We start from the raw sequence: 16,878 nt of genomic DNA on the forward strand, positions 1-16,878 counted from the left end.
CTACAAGGACACTCCCTGACCAGCCTTGGAAAAGTTCTGTCCCCCGGTGATTCATGCAAAGTCCTCAGCAGTGCCACCAGGCAGAAGGGTGTGTTGCCCACCCCTACCCACAGCTAGGATCCTACAGTCACAGTCACATTGTAGCCTCCTTTTAAAGATCTCCCTTTTTCAGGGGCTTTCCCTTCTGGAAGCCACACAAAGGGCAGCACAACACAAAGGGATGATGGACCTGGCTGACATGACTGGGTGGGAAAACCCAGGGAAGCTGCTGGAGGGCTTCACTCTGCAAGTGCTGGGGAAGCTGGGCTGGGGGACAATTACCAAAAAGACAGGCAGGGATGGAGATGTGTGCCATGGATGTTGTGTCCCAGCTCCAAGCAGAAGAAGCCAGGGTAGCTCTGACATCATTTCCTGTGGGTCCCCACACCCTGGGATACCCCAGAGAAAGAAGAAGGTGCCAGATCTGGCCTGAGCCTGCTGCAGCCTCACCTGGCAGGACAGGGTGAGGGCAGGGGGCTAATAAGAAGGGCAAGGTAAGAAAGGAGAAATTGGAAGCACCTTCTGAGCTGCTATGGGGATTGCAAACCTCACGGATCTGCCCCTTTGCTGTCACCTTGGGCACATGCAACAGGCACCTCAAAATGGCAGAAAAGCTAGTGGCATCTCTGCACACAGCACTGGCCTCCTTGGTCAAAGCATGTTCACTCCCACTGCCTGCAGACTCTTGCTCTAATGGGCATCATGGCCAGGAGTTAAAGCCACCCCACAAATCTGCCTTCCTCCTCATCAGGCAGGCAGTGGCCAGCTGCTCTTCCCAAACTTGCTGGTATTTCATAGTTTAACATGAAGCCATCAGACACCAAATGTGGCTTCATGACATGTCCAGCTCTCACTGCCACACGGAGGTTGTATCCTGTCCAATCAACGCTCTCCAGGAGAAAAAGCCAGTTGCATGCAGAGGATCCAGTGACTACAAGATGTCAAAAGCTTGTTAAAACAAGACTATGTGTGCCAGGGCTGTCAGCTGCTGCCTTGGTGACATCAGTACTCCAACTCAGGGACAGGACAGGGCATGGTGCCACAGTGGACCACACTGCCCACAACCACACTCCTGAGTTCTGGGCATCCCTAGGCCATTCCTTACTTCCCCACATGAGCAATGCTTACCTTGGCTGCAGGAAGCAGGTGATTCCAGAACGGAGCTCCCTTGGCATCCGTGCTGCGGCAGGCTGTGGGCACAGGATGGCATGGCAGGACCCTCTTCTTCCTTGCTGGTGGGGACAGGCTCTCATCCTCAGAGCAAGAGTCAGCCATAACCTCACCAGCGGGCAGCAACTTCCTTTTGGCTGGGCAAGTGCTGCTGAGCTGGCTGCTCCCACAGGGTGTCATCTCCTGTGAGCTCAAGTTGCTGGGCTCAGGGCTGAGCACTGTCTGTGGAACAGGGGACTCCCTGCACCCATTGGCCACCACTGGCCCTTCTGCTTCTCTGCTAGCCCTACTGGTATGAGATGGGCTGCTCCCTGGCTTCTCTCTCTTCCCACCTGGGTCCACCTGGGTCGTTTGTGCAATACTGTGCAATTCAAGGTGAAGTACATTGTGGCCACTTGCTGGCTCCCCATTCTCTCCATAGTCTATGGGCTGATCCCCTGATGAGACAGGGCAACTGTCTCTCATGTGCAAAGTACTGCAAGCAATGTGCCGGGGCCAGGAGGAGGAGGAGGAGGAGGAGGAGGAGGAGGAGACATCCTGCAACTTGTCCTCTCTGCTGCCCTCACAGCGATGCTCCACCACCCGCAGCCCACTGTGGGAGAAGTGCTGGGCAGAACCACAAAGGGAGAGCTCCTCCACCAGCAGACCATCCTCAAAGGTATCATCATCATCCAGGGAAGGCTGCCCAGGGCCCCCATCCACCCCCTTTTCACCCCAGTGAGTTCTTTTTGGATCTCGACCCCCCTCCAGAGTTCGTTGCTCGGGGTATCCCCTCTTGACAGCTGGCCGGGTGCCTGCCCGCTGCTCCGTGCTCTCAGAAGAGCTGGAGAGGTGGGAGAAGATGGACACCTGGTACACCTTCTGGCGCTTGATCTCTGTCTCATTGTAGCCCATGAGGATGCTGCGGTGGGTGCAGCACTGTGAGGAAGGCTCCAAGGGTGTCTCCCCGCTGGGCCTGGACAGGCTGGGGTCTGTGCTGCGCTCCGGGGGCAGACACGTCTCTGTGTGGATGTGCCGCATGGAGCCTCACTTGCTGGGACTCCCAGTGGAGCCCATGCAGCAGCAGGAGGGGGACTGTAAAGTGCCACAGGTGAGGGTGCAAGGGCAGGGGGTGTGAGCTGGGCCCTCTCTCACTCAGGATCTCTGTGTGAGCCCTCTACTACGAGGTGCTCTGCAGCACAGCATCTGAAAAAAAAAAAAAAGAGCAGAAGGATGAGTGTCAGTACAGGATCTCCATTCTCATCCAGGCTTCTGGCTACAAGGGACCTACTGGGACATGGCTCCTCACACAGCCCACTTGAACCTCCCTCTCCAGGGACAGGAAGAAGAAAGAGGCTAATATGGCTTTCTGGGAAACCCTGAGGCATCACCCACCTGCAGGTTCAGCACTTCCTTCCTGGTTTGGGCAAGGAGAGAAGTCTCTAGACAGACTGGAGACACCTGTGGACAAGTCTGGGCAGGTGGGGAGGAAGAGAGCTGCCCTCTGCCAGGGACATGCTTGTACTGTTGTGGAGCTCAGGAGTCAGGCAGGTCAGACCAGTCCCAGGGGCTCAGAACTGTAATCACCCCTTTGGGCAACAGCAGCAGCATCTCTCAGTGCTGGCCAAGACAACCTGTCCTGGCCACATGCGGTGAATGAGGCAGGGCTGGTTCCAGCCCCATGGCAGGGACAGGAACCTGGCCTAACATCCCTGTTATCTCTGCCAGATTAGACCAGGCATCTCCAGCGTTTCAGTCAGCAGCTGTGAAGTACCAGGGTCACCATCCACCCACTCCTGCCAGCTCCAAGGGCCTGCCCTTCTCTGTGCAGCATGGTGCCTCACTTTTGATTTTTAGTCCAGTTTGAGAGTTGTGAGAATCCTGTCCACATGTTGGCTCGTTTCAGGCATGAAAAATATGGAAATGGTTGCAAGAGCTGAGGAGATGCAGGGAAAGTCACCAGCACACTGAGGACAAACTGCCCGTGCCTGGCAGCTCTGCCTTTTGCCTTTCTTTGCAGCAGTGCTCGATCTTGTGGAGCAAGGGCTTAGGAGCAAGTGAGCAATAGGGAAATTTGTTCTCCAGGTGGATCAAGGCTATGTGGAAAGTGAGCCTCCTTATGCTGTTTTGACCCTACTGGGGTGTGGATGGGAAAATGGCAGGCCAAGGTGCTCAAGACCAGGGAGTCTGTTTAAAAGGAGTGATAAAATGTATAACCATGCAACAAGGATATGTTGGAGACTGACTGGCTGAAAAGCAGCAGAACAGAAAAGATCCTGGGGGTCCTGGTGGGCACCAATGAGCCAGCAATGTGCCCTTGCAGCAAAGAACAATAGTGCACCAGGCACAGCATTAACAGCAGGTTGAGCGAACTGATCCTCCCTCTCTGCTCAGCGCTGGTGAGGACACATCTGAGAGAGTGCAAAAGAGGGACACTAAACAAATTAATGAAATGGAGCATCTTTCCTGTGAGGAAAGGCTATGAGAGCTAGGATTGTTCAGCCTGGAGAAGCCCAGTGAAATCTTATCTAGATATCTAGATATATAAATAAGAGGTTCCCTCTGAATATCAGAAAAGCCATTTTGTTTTTACCATGACTGAGCACTATAACCAGTTACCTACAGAGGTTGTGGAATCTTCATCCTTGGAGATATCCAGAAGTCATGAGGACAAAGTCCTGAGCAATGGCTCTAGGTGGGACTGGTCCAGATAACCTCCATATGTCCCTGCTAACCTCAACCCCTCTGTGTAGCCCACAACACTGCAGCCTGTCCTGGCTGCTCCCCACACTTACCCCTCTGCATCAGGACCCTGCTTTGCTCCAGATTAACCTCCCTGCCCTGCAGCAGGCGGTCGTTGGCACAATTAGCTGAAGACACCTGCCAGTCAGGCACCCCCCAGAAGCGGCGTGGCTGCCGTGGAATGGCTCCCACCATCACGGTGTGCCTCCGAACCTCTGCAACGTCCTCTCCAGCTCTTCAGTGTCCACAGTGGCTCTGAGGGGAAGGAAAGAGGGAGATGCAGGGCTGGGGTGATTCAGATGCTTCCCGGAAGAAGAGCAGGAGGGTGCTTCCTGTCTGCAGCGTCAGACAGGCAGAGAGGGCAGCATTTAGGCTCAGCCATTCCCAACCTCCCAAATCAAAGGCCACATACATCTCACCCACCTCAGGCAGTGCTAACACCTTGATTTCCATTTAAACCACAAATATTTTAAGCTAAGCCATGAACTCTCATACCTGGCTTGATTTTACATCCCTTTTGCATGCTTTCCTGTATGAAACCCTGTGCATAGGAACAGATTCCTCTTTCTTTCTGGTGAACATTTCATGTCTTGCTTTCCAAGACACTGCAGCAATCTCTGGGCCTCCAGCTAGCTCCTGGTCTCATGTTCACCTCCTCCCCCTTCCACCCACAGCACAGGACACTTTCTGGCCCCACAGATAAGGAGAAGAGCTTGGAATTGTTTTTGTTTTCTTCCATTAAGAGATGCCTGTCAGGGAAGGCAGAAATGAGGAGCCTGACAGCCCTGAGCCATGATGGCCCCCCACCAGTTTTTCCCAGCACAAAGACAACTATCCTTTCATGTGCACAGCACTCACCTGTTCAGATGTGCTCTTGATGTACAGCAAAGATTTGCAGATGCAACACAACTCCCCTGTGGTCACAACCCATGGGCACTGCAGCTTTGATGCCTGGAAGAGGGCGTGGAGAAAAGTCAGCTGAAGCAGCAGCTCAAGGTGCAACACCCTCAGAGTGTGCAAGGGCCCTTGGGCAGCTTCACCTTCAGCACCTCTGTGGCAGAGGAAGCTCATGGGCTTCACCAGCCCAGGCACCTCCAGCTAAAGGTGGAAATTGTTCCTATCCCTGGGGATCATGCCCTCCCCACCACCCTCCTCATGCATCCCTTAAATGGGGGATCGCTGCAGCACCCATCCAACAAGCAATCACTGTCTGGGCACCCCAAGCCAGCAGTGAGTATTGCTCTGAAGGCTGGAAACAGCAGGGCCAGGCAGATGAACAAAAACCCCAAATGGATGCTCAGAGGCAGCAACACTCAAGTGCAATCCCCTGAAGTGGCATCCTGGTCTGGCAAATTCTGCATGCCTGCAACTTGCACATGGGAAGGCAGCATCAGCTGTGCTTGCTGCCTGACCTCACCTGCCCCAGAAAACAGGCTGTTCTTTCTCTACATTTCCAATAAGATTTGATATTACAGGCAGCCATGACCAGTCCCTGGGAGCTGGACAGCTCAAAAGTCACCACCACTGCTGGGAGGGCACTGCCAGCAACCAGCCAGAACAGGACCTGTTGAGGTCAGTCACACCCAAGGACCATTTGCAGCAGGGGAAATCAGTGCTGCTGTGTAACAAACCTTGGGTCCAAACAAAAGCTTTTTGGAAAGACCTGCTCTTCCTGGCACCCCATGAGGCCTTCACCAAAGCAGGTAGGAAAGCAAGTGAATGCTCTCAGCTGTGGGTGGATGCTGAAGTAGTAACATGCTGTGCTCTGCCTGCCTGGAAGGTTGCTGTTTCCCTCCTTCATATCTGAAGGAGACTTGTACCATGACTTGTGTGGCACTATCAACCACTGGGAAGCAAAATCAGTAACCAACAGCAAGAATCAGCCTGATACAGAAGAAGAAAGAGTGTGTCCATGCCAGAACAAACACACAGTTTCACCTTCCATTCTCTTCCCCATGTCGCTCTGAAGTCACAGCCATTTTCTCCCCAGCAGCAGCTGTCTTTCAGGAGAATGGATGTATAAGGACAAGCTGACCTGCTAGCACACAAATCCATCCCAGCTGAGCTCTCAACACCAGTCATCAGGCACTGCCAGCACCAGCCACTAGAACACATGGCTAGAACACAGGGCTACACCACCTTTTGCCCAGTCCAGATACTGTTGCTTGAAGCATTGTGCTGGAAAATGATGGGCTCATGGCAGGGACAGGAAAGTATCACCCAAAGTGCCTCCAAGTACACCCTAAGATGTCCTTGAACATCCTTCTGGAGGAAGCTGTTCCCATCAGTGTGGGATGGGAACAGCTGGGGTGTAGCTCTGCTTCTCACCTTCCTTGAGATGCAAGGGGCTGTATCCCAGAGAGGGTCTCTTGGCAGTGCCAAGCTCCTCCCTGCTGACAGCCCATCCAGCTCACAGTAGAGCTCAGCCTCTGACAGCAGCAAGGGAGCCCACCGTCTCCCCACAGAGGGGAACAGCAACCCTGGGACCATGGCCTCCTGTACTCCAAGCAGCCACAGAGAGAAACCACCTGGTCACCACTGTCTTCTCTTCTCGAGCCAGAAGCCCTAATTCTGGCCACATGGATGGACAGAGCCAGGCCCAGGCCTTCACCAGCTCAGCTGAGCATCACAGGTACCATCCCTCTGGAAACAGCACATGGCGGGGGCTCCATGTGCCCACACCAAGGGTTTGGCTCCTTCTAAGCCTACCTGACGCTGATTTCTTTTTTTTGTTACAGTGTTTCTGTCTGTGCTGCTGCTCTAAGACAGCACTCCAAAAGCTTTGCCCCTTGAGGGAAGCCCAGATAGAGCTCTTCCATTCTCTACTCTACTCCTGCCAAGGTCTCCTCATTGCCCAGAAAACAGGCAGGGCCCTGTGCTTTTGCCAAGATCTCCCAGCACCTAGATGTAGAGCTAAGCCAGCCACAGATTTCCTCTATTTTTTGTCTAGGGAAGGGCACCACGCTTCAACACCCAAGAAATAGCCAGTGCCAAATGACCTGCAGAGAGTGAGCGTGTCCCAGGCACTGGGGCAGAAACACTGTATTCCACCAGAGCCTCATGCGGAATAACACAGCCAGGCCTGGAGGGGTTGGGGCTTGGCTTACCTGATGGCTCCATTCCTATTAGCACATCCAGGGGAAACCAGGATTAAGAGACCATGGTCTCAGTCTGGAGGCAATGGAGCAGGATGGTGGGTGAGGACTGGGCAATGCAGCAGTGGTACCACATGCCAGGCTGCAGCCTGCAAAAGGATCTGCTGCTGTTTGAGCTGTACTGTGCCAGCCAGAGAGGAAGCAGGATGAGTGTGGAGCAGGGAGGATATCTGTCATGAGGCAGAGCCCTTGGGAGCCTAGCAGGACTGGTAGCCCAGCACCAGTGCAAGGGAGAGAGAAAGATCTGTGCCCAAAGTTGCCCAGGGGGATCCAGTGGCTTTCCAGGGCAGCACTGCCAGACAGTCAAAAGGGACACATGGCCAGGAGACAAGAGGCTTTGACCTGGGCACTGCTGCCTGGGACAGAGCACCAGCCTGGTGGTTGTCAGGGCCAAAAGGGGTCTCTGCACTATTCAGACCACAAAAAAAACCCAAACCAGCTGGCCAACCAAAGTGGCTTTTGCTGCTACCTTCTCTCCTGCTTCCTTTCCTAGGAAGTGCTATGGAGAGACACTGGTGGCCTCACTGGGGGTGAAGCACGAACCACACAGCTAGGAAGAAATGCCATCATTAGAAGAAGGAAAATAATCATCCTCAGAACAAGCAGAGTAAAAGGCAAGAGAAGAGGCAACAGAAATTGCTGGAAACAGACTGTCTAGAGGATAAATCACAACTCTATTGGTCCTACCTGAACCCAAGGAGAAGGAAGGAAATCTAAGCAGTGTGAGCACAAACCCAGGAGCTCCTTGGCACAGGCTAAGAGCAGAGCTTGTGAAGTGCCAGCAGACAGAAAGTTTCTGTCATAGCCCTGAAGGATGGCAACACTAACAGCAATGCTGCCACCAGAGAAGGGGCTCCTGCACAGTCTGACAGATCAGGCGTCTCACCATCAGAAGACAGAGAGACATGTGAAGCTGGGGACTACCTCCAGCACTGTAGTAGAGGTGGCAGTCCCAGGGAGATGACAAAGGAGAAGCCAGAGGAGAAAACTGTGCCTGAAGCGAAAAAATGACCACTGGCCATGGCTCTGGCATTATCCTGGAATTCAGGTTGGAGAGGAAGGAGTCAACACTTGGTGGAAACAAGAGGAAGAAAGGAGAGGGAGAGGGAGTGGATACACAGGGAGGGAGTTTCCTTGCCCCACTGCAAGGGCAAGTGCTGTTCTTGAGGGTCTTCAGGAGGCCTCCTGCCATGCCAGATTTATGCAGCTGCAGAGCCTCGTTCAGTGCTAGCCCCTGCTAATAATGAGGAGGAAGCCTGATGCTAGAGGGGAAGGATGGGGCAAGAGGTATCACCCATGTCATGAGTGCAAGCTCCTAGAAACCACCAGACACAGAAAGAGATAGACCCAACACCTCCCTGTGCCCACAGCACTGTGTCCATGAGGTGCTGCTGCTCCCTCCCATCCCATGGGAGGCAGCACTGGCCAGGTGCACAAGTCCCTAGGGACAGAGCAGCCCTCTCTGCAGTGCATCTTGCTGGGGCTCCAAGCTGCAGCAGCCTCCTCAAAGGCTGAGGTCTGCCCAACAACATGCAGTGCCTCCCCAGCCCTAGCACCACACACAGGTGCTGCAGGGACTGAGCCCTTCTGCTCGGCCAAATCAGGATAACACAATGAAACCTCTCCTGGGAGCCGGGGGAGCCGGAGCAGAGCTCCCAGCCCAGTGACTTACCCCTTCTCCCTCTGATGCCCCTTGTCCTGGTACAGATCGCCTCCACACACCTTTCCCAGGTGCCTGGCTTGCAGACGGCGATGCTGACAATAGCCTGTGGCTGGGAAGGGGGGTTTACAGGGTCTGCAGACAGATCTCACTATGCGACAGCCACCTGTGCAAAGCTTTCCCCCACGTCCAGCCCCCTCCCCGCCGACCTCCCCTCCACGCACGGCTGCCCCTCTTCCCAGGAAAGCGCAAAGAATGAAAAGCAGCTTAAAATCCGGCAGGACAATCGGGCAGCTCTCCAAGGCCGGCAGCACCCCCTGCCCACCCAGCCCAGCAGGTTCAAACCTCTACGATACAGCCCACGGCCGGCCAGCTCCAGTGTTCGACCGGGAGCCCAGAAAACCTGCAGCAGGCAGGGCAGGGAAATCCCATGCAGCAGCCGCTTACGGGGAGGACAGCCCAGGTTGAGGACAGACCTTTGTCTCTGCCTGCCTGTCTTGCTCGCTTGCTGCCGGAGGAGGAAGAGGGGGGCGGTGGGGGACAGCGAGCAAAGATAACACCCCTAGGAGGGATGTCACAGCCACGTTAATCACTTGGAATTCCAGCCAGCGCGCCGCAAATATGGGCAGCAAATGGAGATGCTCAAAGCTCTAAAATAATTGGATCCTTTCACAAGAGCCGAGCCCAGAATTCAGCACAGGAATTCAGTCCCCGCTGGAAGTCGAGAGATCAAATACATGGAAAGGCAGGCGCAGCACAAGCAATCCTCAGCCACCGCTGTATCCAGCTCCATAGCCTTTGGCGCTGCTTTAATCTCAGGTGCCTTCCCAGCGGGAGCGAGGGGGGACCACAGCGGAGAGCCCGAGTGCCCAGCTGAGGACCGGCCCCTTCCCATCCAACTTACTCGACTTGTGGCAAGGTGCAGAAGCGCTGTCAACGCAAAAGAGGGTTTTGTGCGGGAGACCAGCTGCCTCGAAGCCTTGCTCGACCGGAGGAACAGTCCATGGGAAGGAGACCCCTGAAGCTGCTGTTTGGCCTCCGCTGCCCTGCAGGGGAGATGCCTGGCCCGGCAGGATTCCCAGCCCGCATCACATTCCCGGCGAGACGCACACGCGGCACATGCACGCTCCTGCTCGGCGCCTCAACGGCAATGAAAAGGCACAGAGGCTTCTGCCAGAAAACAAAGAGGCAGCGGCAGAGCTGGGGGTGGGGAAAACTCTCCGCTGCCCAAGAGGATCCCTGCAGAGGCAGCAGGATGCTGCTAGGCTCCACCGCAGCTATTCACCCCCATTAGCCCGAGGTGGCACCCACTTGCCTGGCACATGGAGTCGAGGGTGGGCAAGCCCCCATTCCCCTTCCATAGGCAGCGCTAGGTGAGAAGTGCTGGAGGACACGAGCCAGGCCCAGGACAACAGCTGTCCACAAGCAGCAAATTCCTCTGTGCTTGCTCCACATCATAAAAAGCTGTGTCTTTCCACCTCGGGGTAGCTGCTGCACAGGGGAAGGTGCAGCCAGCACCAGACCTGCAAGCCCTGGGGAGACCCATGGCATTGGACCTGTGGCAGCACAGTGGCCTCAGCACTCACCTTGAGGCAAGAAAGAATGTGAAAGCAAGCCCCTGGCCACCTAGGCACAGGGACATGTCAGCCAGCTCCCTTCCAGCCCTCCTGTCTCTCTCCAGGGGTGGTGGCCTGAGGGACAGGCCCATGGGACCTCAGTCACTGATGACCCCACAGACAGGCTGTTCCAGTCCAGAGCTTGATGCCAGCTGAAACCAATGGAAAATTTTCCACCATGTGATTACTAACTAAGTCACATGCCTGCACAGCCAGTCATAGAATGGCTTCGAGAAGGCAAGTGGATCTGGCCAAGGGCAGGGACCACTTCTGGTCTGCACTTGCATGACACCCAAGGTCTCTGGCCATGACCAGGGCACCAATGCTCTGCCACATTTCAAGTTCAATAAGGATGTTTGTCCAAGGGAGGCATTCCCCAGACCCAACCTGGATAAGGCCCTCACCATTCTAAGCAACCTACAAATTTTAGCACCATTTTATCTGATCTCCCAAGAGGAAGAATAACACTCTGCAGTTGGTGTCTCTGTCAGAAGCTGTGCAAACTGTATACTACAAACCTGCTTAACCCAACTCCAGTGGTAAAACAAGTTACAGCAACTCCCATCCTGTCAGCTCCCTGTCCTGGGCTGTGCACCATGGGAAGCATGATCTGGACATGCAACCTGAACAGCCCAGCCCCTTTTCCAGCACTATTAGCTAGGTACAGAAACAAGAGCCTCTGATAGGGAGCTCCAGTGCTAGGGTGATGTTTTGCAAGCTGGGAGAAGATAGCACAGAAATCAGCAGGTGATGGCAGCCCTCTTGCTCCCAGCTCTGCCATCTCTTCTCCATCACCACAGGCATCCAAAGCCTGCTAACCAAGCTAGCTCTTTCTGTACTGTGATGCCCTGTAGCCTAAACCCAGATGCAGAACACTACCCCTTCCCCACATCCTTCACATGGCAGCTGGGCTCTGCATCTCTACAAGTATGCTCCTCTTCAATCCAAGCCCATCCTCAATTCAACCACATCAGACCCTGTCCTGTTTCCATGAACCCCCAAGGCAAGCCCTTAGCTCTTACCTGCTCTGTTACCTCCTGATTGCTGCAGTTCACACCTTAACCTACCCCAGGTTCCTCCCATTCCCGACTGCCACACACCCACAGCCCCACCAGCCCAAGCCTCCTTGCACACACTCCCCTGACCCCCGACAGACTCACGGCACCATCACCTTTCCATACCTCCCCAAACAGTCACCAGGCACTTCAGGGCAGTGGAGGAAGTCCCAGAGGTGCTGAATCGCTCTGATCAGCTCCGGGTGTCAAAGCTACACATTGGAAGAGGGGGTAAGCAAATGGCTTGCAATGGGGAGGGCAGCAAGGATTGTGCACTGCAGCATTTGCCCCGTGGGAACTGCCCCTCCCCACCGCAAGCCCTCTTGCAATACACTTCCTTTTACTGTAAGAGTCCTCCAAGGGAGGTGCTTGAGCACAGGCACTCGGGCCTCCTGCTTGGTTACCAAGCTGCAGCCTGCAGATAAGGCTGCAGCAGCTGTAGGGACATTCAGCATCTTTTCCACTCCCTGTACTAGACATGTACGTGGCACAGGGGGAGGAGATACGACACACACACAGCTGTGCACACCCATCCAACTCATGCTTTTCCAGCTGCGATTTAGAAAGGCTCAAGTCTAGCACAGGCCAGTCTAGCATATGACCTGTGCTGGGCAGGTATTTGGGCCACAAGGGTGAGGCTTTGTCCATCTTTGATTTTAAGAAGATGGACACAATCAGGGCTACTGCAGGGAAAGACTATTTTCACCACGAATTTAATGTCCTGCACCTTGTCATAGAAAAGAAAAACCTCTCTTTCCTGTAGGACTGGTGGGCTTAGGAAAAGGGTGCCACAACTGTAATGTAAACATTCACACTGCTGCCCATAATGAAGGCAAACACATGAGAGCAGAAGGCTTTAAGAAGGGAAACATGGGGTAAGAGGGACTGTAGGCATGTCCATATGAAGGGCAGCAGGAGACACAGTCCAGGTCCTCTTACACCCCATGAAACTGCAAACCTCCTTGTCCACACAGACTAAACCACCCCTGGGGTCCCACAGAGAGCAGAGGCAGCTAAGTCAGAACATCTTCAACCTGGTGGTTGATTCATGCCCTGAGGACACAGATGTCCCTCTAGACCATACCCTCCTAGGGAGGCAGAGCCTGTGAGGGACCTAAGAACTCTCCATGGCCTACCAGAAACCAGTTCATCCCCTGCCATACAGCACTTGCTCTGGCAGATGGGAACACAGACCTCAGGGACCTCTTAATCCAAACCACCAGATCCTGCTGCTCCCAAAGTGTAGGGGGGTGCTGCAACAGGGATATCCAAGTAAAGCCAGCATGTCCAGAGCAGCATTGAGAGTTTTGTGTGGACTGCTAAGGAAGGGAGAGCAGAGTGCACAGCAATGGCAGCCCAGTGTGGACAAGCCCAAAAGAAAGGCTGAAAGGAGCAACTATAGAAGGGATTGGGGACTAACACGGTTTATGAGGATGTTCTAGACCTTGAAAACACACATACAGGGAGCCTGAACATCCACCCAGCCTCTGCCAGATGAGAAAGCAGATGTAGCTACTGCTGCAGGTCAGCTTAACCCAGGAGCCAAGGCTACAAGCAGACCCCTTTGCTCTGGTTCATTACTCTTGCAGACAGGATGGGCCAAACATTGTAAACACCCTCTGAACACTTACACACCAGACATGGGCTTCTGCAACATCAGACACCAGGTCAAAGCTCCGAGACACAATAAATCACACAGAAAAGTTGTTCCTGAAGACAAGGCTCATAAGATTGCCAGCAGTCAGCCTTGCAGAAGAGCAGGATCAGGAAAAGAACAACCATGAGAATAAATGGCTGGCAAAGAAACAGAAAGTACTGTGAGTAAATAATTCTTTCCAGACACTTCTTTGGGCTCATCTCAGTGTCCATCTGCTGAGGATGGTCAAACAGCTGGAACCTTTGAAAAAGCTACCACTAACTTCCCTTCCAACCACCACTATCTCTGGGACAGGCACCACAGGAAAGATAAACTTTGCATCTGGAGGACTGGAGTCCAGCATCCTCATGAGCCTTCCAAAAACACCAGCAACCCCTGACACATCACAGCTCTGTTCTTCCAGCAAAGCAAGGAGGATGCTTTACATCCTGTGTTTCATTGCCCACTGGTTTCTCGTGCTCGTGTGGAAAGGAAATAATACAGATTACAGAGAGATGGGTGCTCCAGCTAAGAGAAGCTGGGGAAAGTGAATGAGCTGAGCAATGCTCCTAAGGCAGTGCCTCCATCTCCCACCACTACTAATACCATACAGATAAGTCCAAGTGACAAGGGGATGGACAGAACAAGACCTTGAGCCCTCTATGTGCCTCCAAGCTGGTCAATCTAACAGTCCATGAGATGTGACATTGCCAAGCAACCTGAGAACTGCAGAACTGAGGAACAACAGTGAGAAGGGACCTCAGAGGGTTTGGGTCCAGTCATGCTAACAGCAGGGCTAAGTTCAAACAAATCGCTTGGAGTTTGCCCCATGCCAGGAGCTCAAAGTCACCAAGTGTAGAAACTGCCTCCTTCCTCTGGGCCCTACTCCAGAGTCTAATTGCCTTGCAGGGAAATATTTTTCCTAGCGTCTAATTGGAATTTTCCTTGTGTCCCATTGCTTCTCATCCTGCTCCTGGGCACCTCCCAAGGGAGCTGCAGCTTCACTGCAAACCCACAGCCTGCAGCAGCAGTGAAGGCTCCCTTCACTGCCTTCCCTCCTGCTGCTGCGCAAGCCTACCACTCTCAGCTTCTGCCCACTGCAGCACCCAAGAAGCCAGAGCTCCAGCTCATCTCTGGAGACTGTTGGAGCCTGTTGGGCTCCATTCTGCCCAGCCAAGGGTGCCACCAAGGAGTACCTGCACCTGCATACCTTGGGGATGTAGAAAAAAGAGACTCATCTCAACCCGAGATCAGTAGGAGCTGCTTTTGTTCGAGTACCTGATCCTTGCTCTGGCTGGTAGCAATACCAGTGCCTGCTGCAAAACACCTACATTATTCCAAGACAGAATTCCCAAGTACCTGCTCCAAGAAGTTTGGCCCCAGACACAGAGAGCTTCGGCTGTGCTGCTGTAGCTCTGATACCAAGGCTGTCTCCACCATGCCCACGAGGGGCCTGTCTCAGGAGTCATGAGAAGGACAATAAGCAGTCCAACTCAGCAGAGGCCAGCTGTGCTAGATGGAAACCCAGCAGTCCAGAGCAGGTCCCTTGATGAGAGAAGCAGCCTTGCAATACCTTCAAGGGTCTGCAGCAGAGCCCAGGTCACACAAGGGGTTTTGGAGTTAAGAAGCACCCATGTCCCCAAATCTCCAGTGTATTATCTCCATCCCAGCTTTTCCTCCATGCTGTCTTCACTCAATCCAGAGCTATTTTTTTACCATTCTCTGCCCCAACAAGTATCACTCATTTTACCGTCCTGCATCTGCTCTCTCAGACAACTGGGCAGGATCTGACCAGTACAGAGACTTGCTCAGCTTGCCTAGAGCTGGCTGGACACCCCACCGCCTGTGTGGGGATGAAGGTCCTCCCGATTCACTGAAGGCAGGCATACCTGTTCCCTGCACTGCTCCCTTGCAGTGCTCTTTTTTGGAAAACTTCAGCACCAAAGATGCCCCAAGCCTTCCCAGGACTTTCCAGCAGTGTACCCACGACTGGAGTTCGGCATGTAGCTAAGATCCTGGCCTGTTCCCAAGGCAGAGGCATTGCCTCCACCTACTAAGCCCTGTGGCTTTCCCAGTTCTCCTCTGGTACCCACAGCCCATCTCCCAGGGACTCAGCATAGGACTCAGACCCTTGGGCTCCCTTAAAACCCTGTCCTGCACAAGCACCTTCCTTCTGCTTCCCACTGACTCATTCCTCTGTGATTCACCCCCTCCTGACTAATTTCTGTGACAGCCCCATGCACGAAAGGAGTGTGTGAGCAAAATGAGAAATGACCCAGACCCTGCAAGCCAGCAAACTGGGCAGGGAGCCTGGCCTGGCAATGCCAGTACCCTTGACCCCTGCAGCACCCAGAGGGGCAGAGGTGACAGCACTGGCTCAAGTCCATTGTGTGGAGAAGGGGCAGAGGCAGGCTGGGAGTGCAGCCAAGATAAGGAGCAATGCTAGGGGAGGGCTTCCTCCAGACTCTGAGGCTGCCTTCCAGGCAAACCCATTCCCTTTATCAGCCTGACCCTGCTGGCTGTGGGAGGGTTACCCAACACTGCCACAGCTCAGATCCACAGGCAAGACGTCTGCCAGCTAAGCTGCCTTTGGGTACAGCCAGACATGCCCCCCCCAGGCTGTGTCTCTTTCTGGTTTTACTCTCCAAGCTGGATAGATTCCTGGGAGACACAAAATGACTTCTAAGCATGGCTACAGTCAACTGGCATCAGCTAAGGCATGTAGGGCCCACAGGCTTGGCCAGTTCCTGAGTGTGGACAGTGCAAGTCAGGCACATGATCTGTGTACACACAGATCCTCTGCAGGCTGCTCTTCTGACTGGTAATTCCCTAATGCTTGGAGCTGACACTCAAACAGGCTTTGCCTCCCCTCTTTTCCACATCATGACCTGTTCCCAAGCCACACACACTGCCTCTGCCTGCTAAGCCCTTCTGAGGGCTGTCCAGGTAACCTCAGTCTCCTCAGAGAGACCAGAGCAGACAGAGGTGACAAGAGGAAGACGGCACAACTGTGGCACATACCTCCCAGCCAGCAGAGCAAGGGACTCTGCCCATTCACCTGTGTCTCAGCACAGGAGAGCTGTGGTGTAAGCATGACATGCTGCTCCATGCAGCACACCAGGTCACAGACCTGTGGCTTTACCTGTCAAAACTGGAGGATCCATTTCCCATTGACTACAACAGAAAATTACTGGCATCATGGAGGCTCTTCCCTCACTCTTTCCACATCACATGGGTCAGAATCATGCTGATAAGGGGCTCTGGTCCCTTCCACCTAGGAGCACTTGGCCAGCTGCAGCATTTTGCCTGCAGCCACACACAGGATACTTGGGACAAGTATACTGCAAGAGAACAAGTCAGTCAAGCATTATGTCTTCAGCAGGGTCATGGAGCCCCAGCTTAGACAGAAAGCCCTAACACGCAGGAGTTAAGGCCAAAGTAAACTGTATTTTGGCCAGGGAGTGAGGGACAACACTTTGGGCTGGAATGTCACATATTAATAGACACAAAGAATGATTTTCTGCCAAAGCTTAGGGCTATATGCCAGAGCTGCTGCTTCTCCCTGGACTTTTAAATTTTTGATCCTCACTACATATATACAGAACCTCTTCTCTCCTTCTCTGTCTCGGGACAATGTAACACAAGTCTTTGTCCCATGGTATCCTTATGGGCTCCTGCAGCTTCCTCTGCAAAGCACCCCTTCTCTCATCAGGATGCTCCAGTACTTCAGGTCCCTCCTAGGGAACCAGGGGGGAGATTCACAGGGCTCACCCTGTGTCAGCAGGGCCAACACCATGGTCACGGTGTCACAAAGGTCACAGCAACT

The 16,878-nt window shown here is 53.8% G+C and overlaps 1 protein-coding gene across 11 annotated transcripts in view; it reads right to left on the reverse strand.

Moving 5' to 3' along the window:
- Window positions 1-16,878, reverse strand: part of FAM214B (family with sequence similarity 214 member B) — a 38,530-nt gene that overhangs the window by 4,661 nt on the left and 16,991 nt on the right. For 4 of the 11 annotated variants that reach the window (XM_015652665.2, XM_015652670.2, XM_015652666.3 and 1 more), the window contains exons 2-4: window positions 4,789-4,881; window positions 3,984-4,185; window positions 1,168-2,394 (exon numbers count right to left, since the gene is read on the reverse strand). In XM_015652665.2, the coding sequence (XP_015508151.1) occupies window positions 1,168-2,229 (1,062 nt within the window). In that variant the 5' untranslated portion in view covers window positions 2,230-2,394; window positions 3,984-4,185; window positions 4,789-4,881. Of the gene's footprint in view, window positions 1-1,167; window positions 2,395-2,583; window positions 3,600-3,983; window positions 4,186-4,425; window positions 4,680-4,788; window positions 4,882-8,757; window positions 8,858-9,649; window positions 10,237-10,331; window positions 11,506-11,532; window positions 15,391-16,878 lie in introns of those variants that run through there. The other 7 variants (XM_033520432.1, XM_015652662.3, XM_015652660.3 and 4 more) reach the window with 7 other exon arrangements.

Source organism: Parus major, chromosome Z (assembly GCF_001522545.3).
Source record: "Parus major isolate Abel chromosome Z, Parus_major1.1, whole genome shotgun sequence".
NCBI lineage: Eukaryota > Metazoa > Chordata > Aves > Passeriformes > Paridae > Parus > Parus major.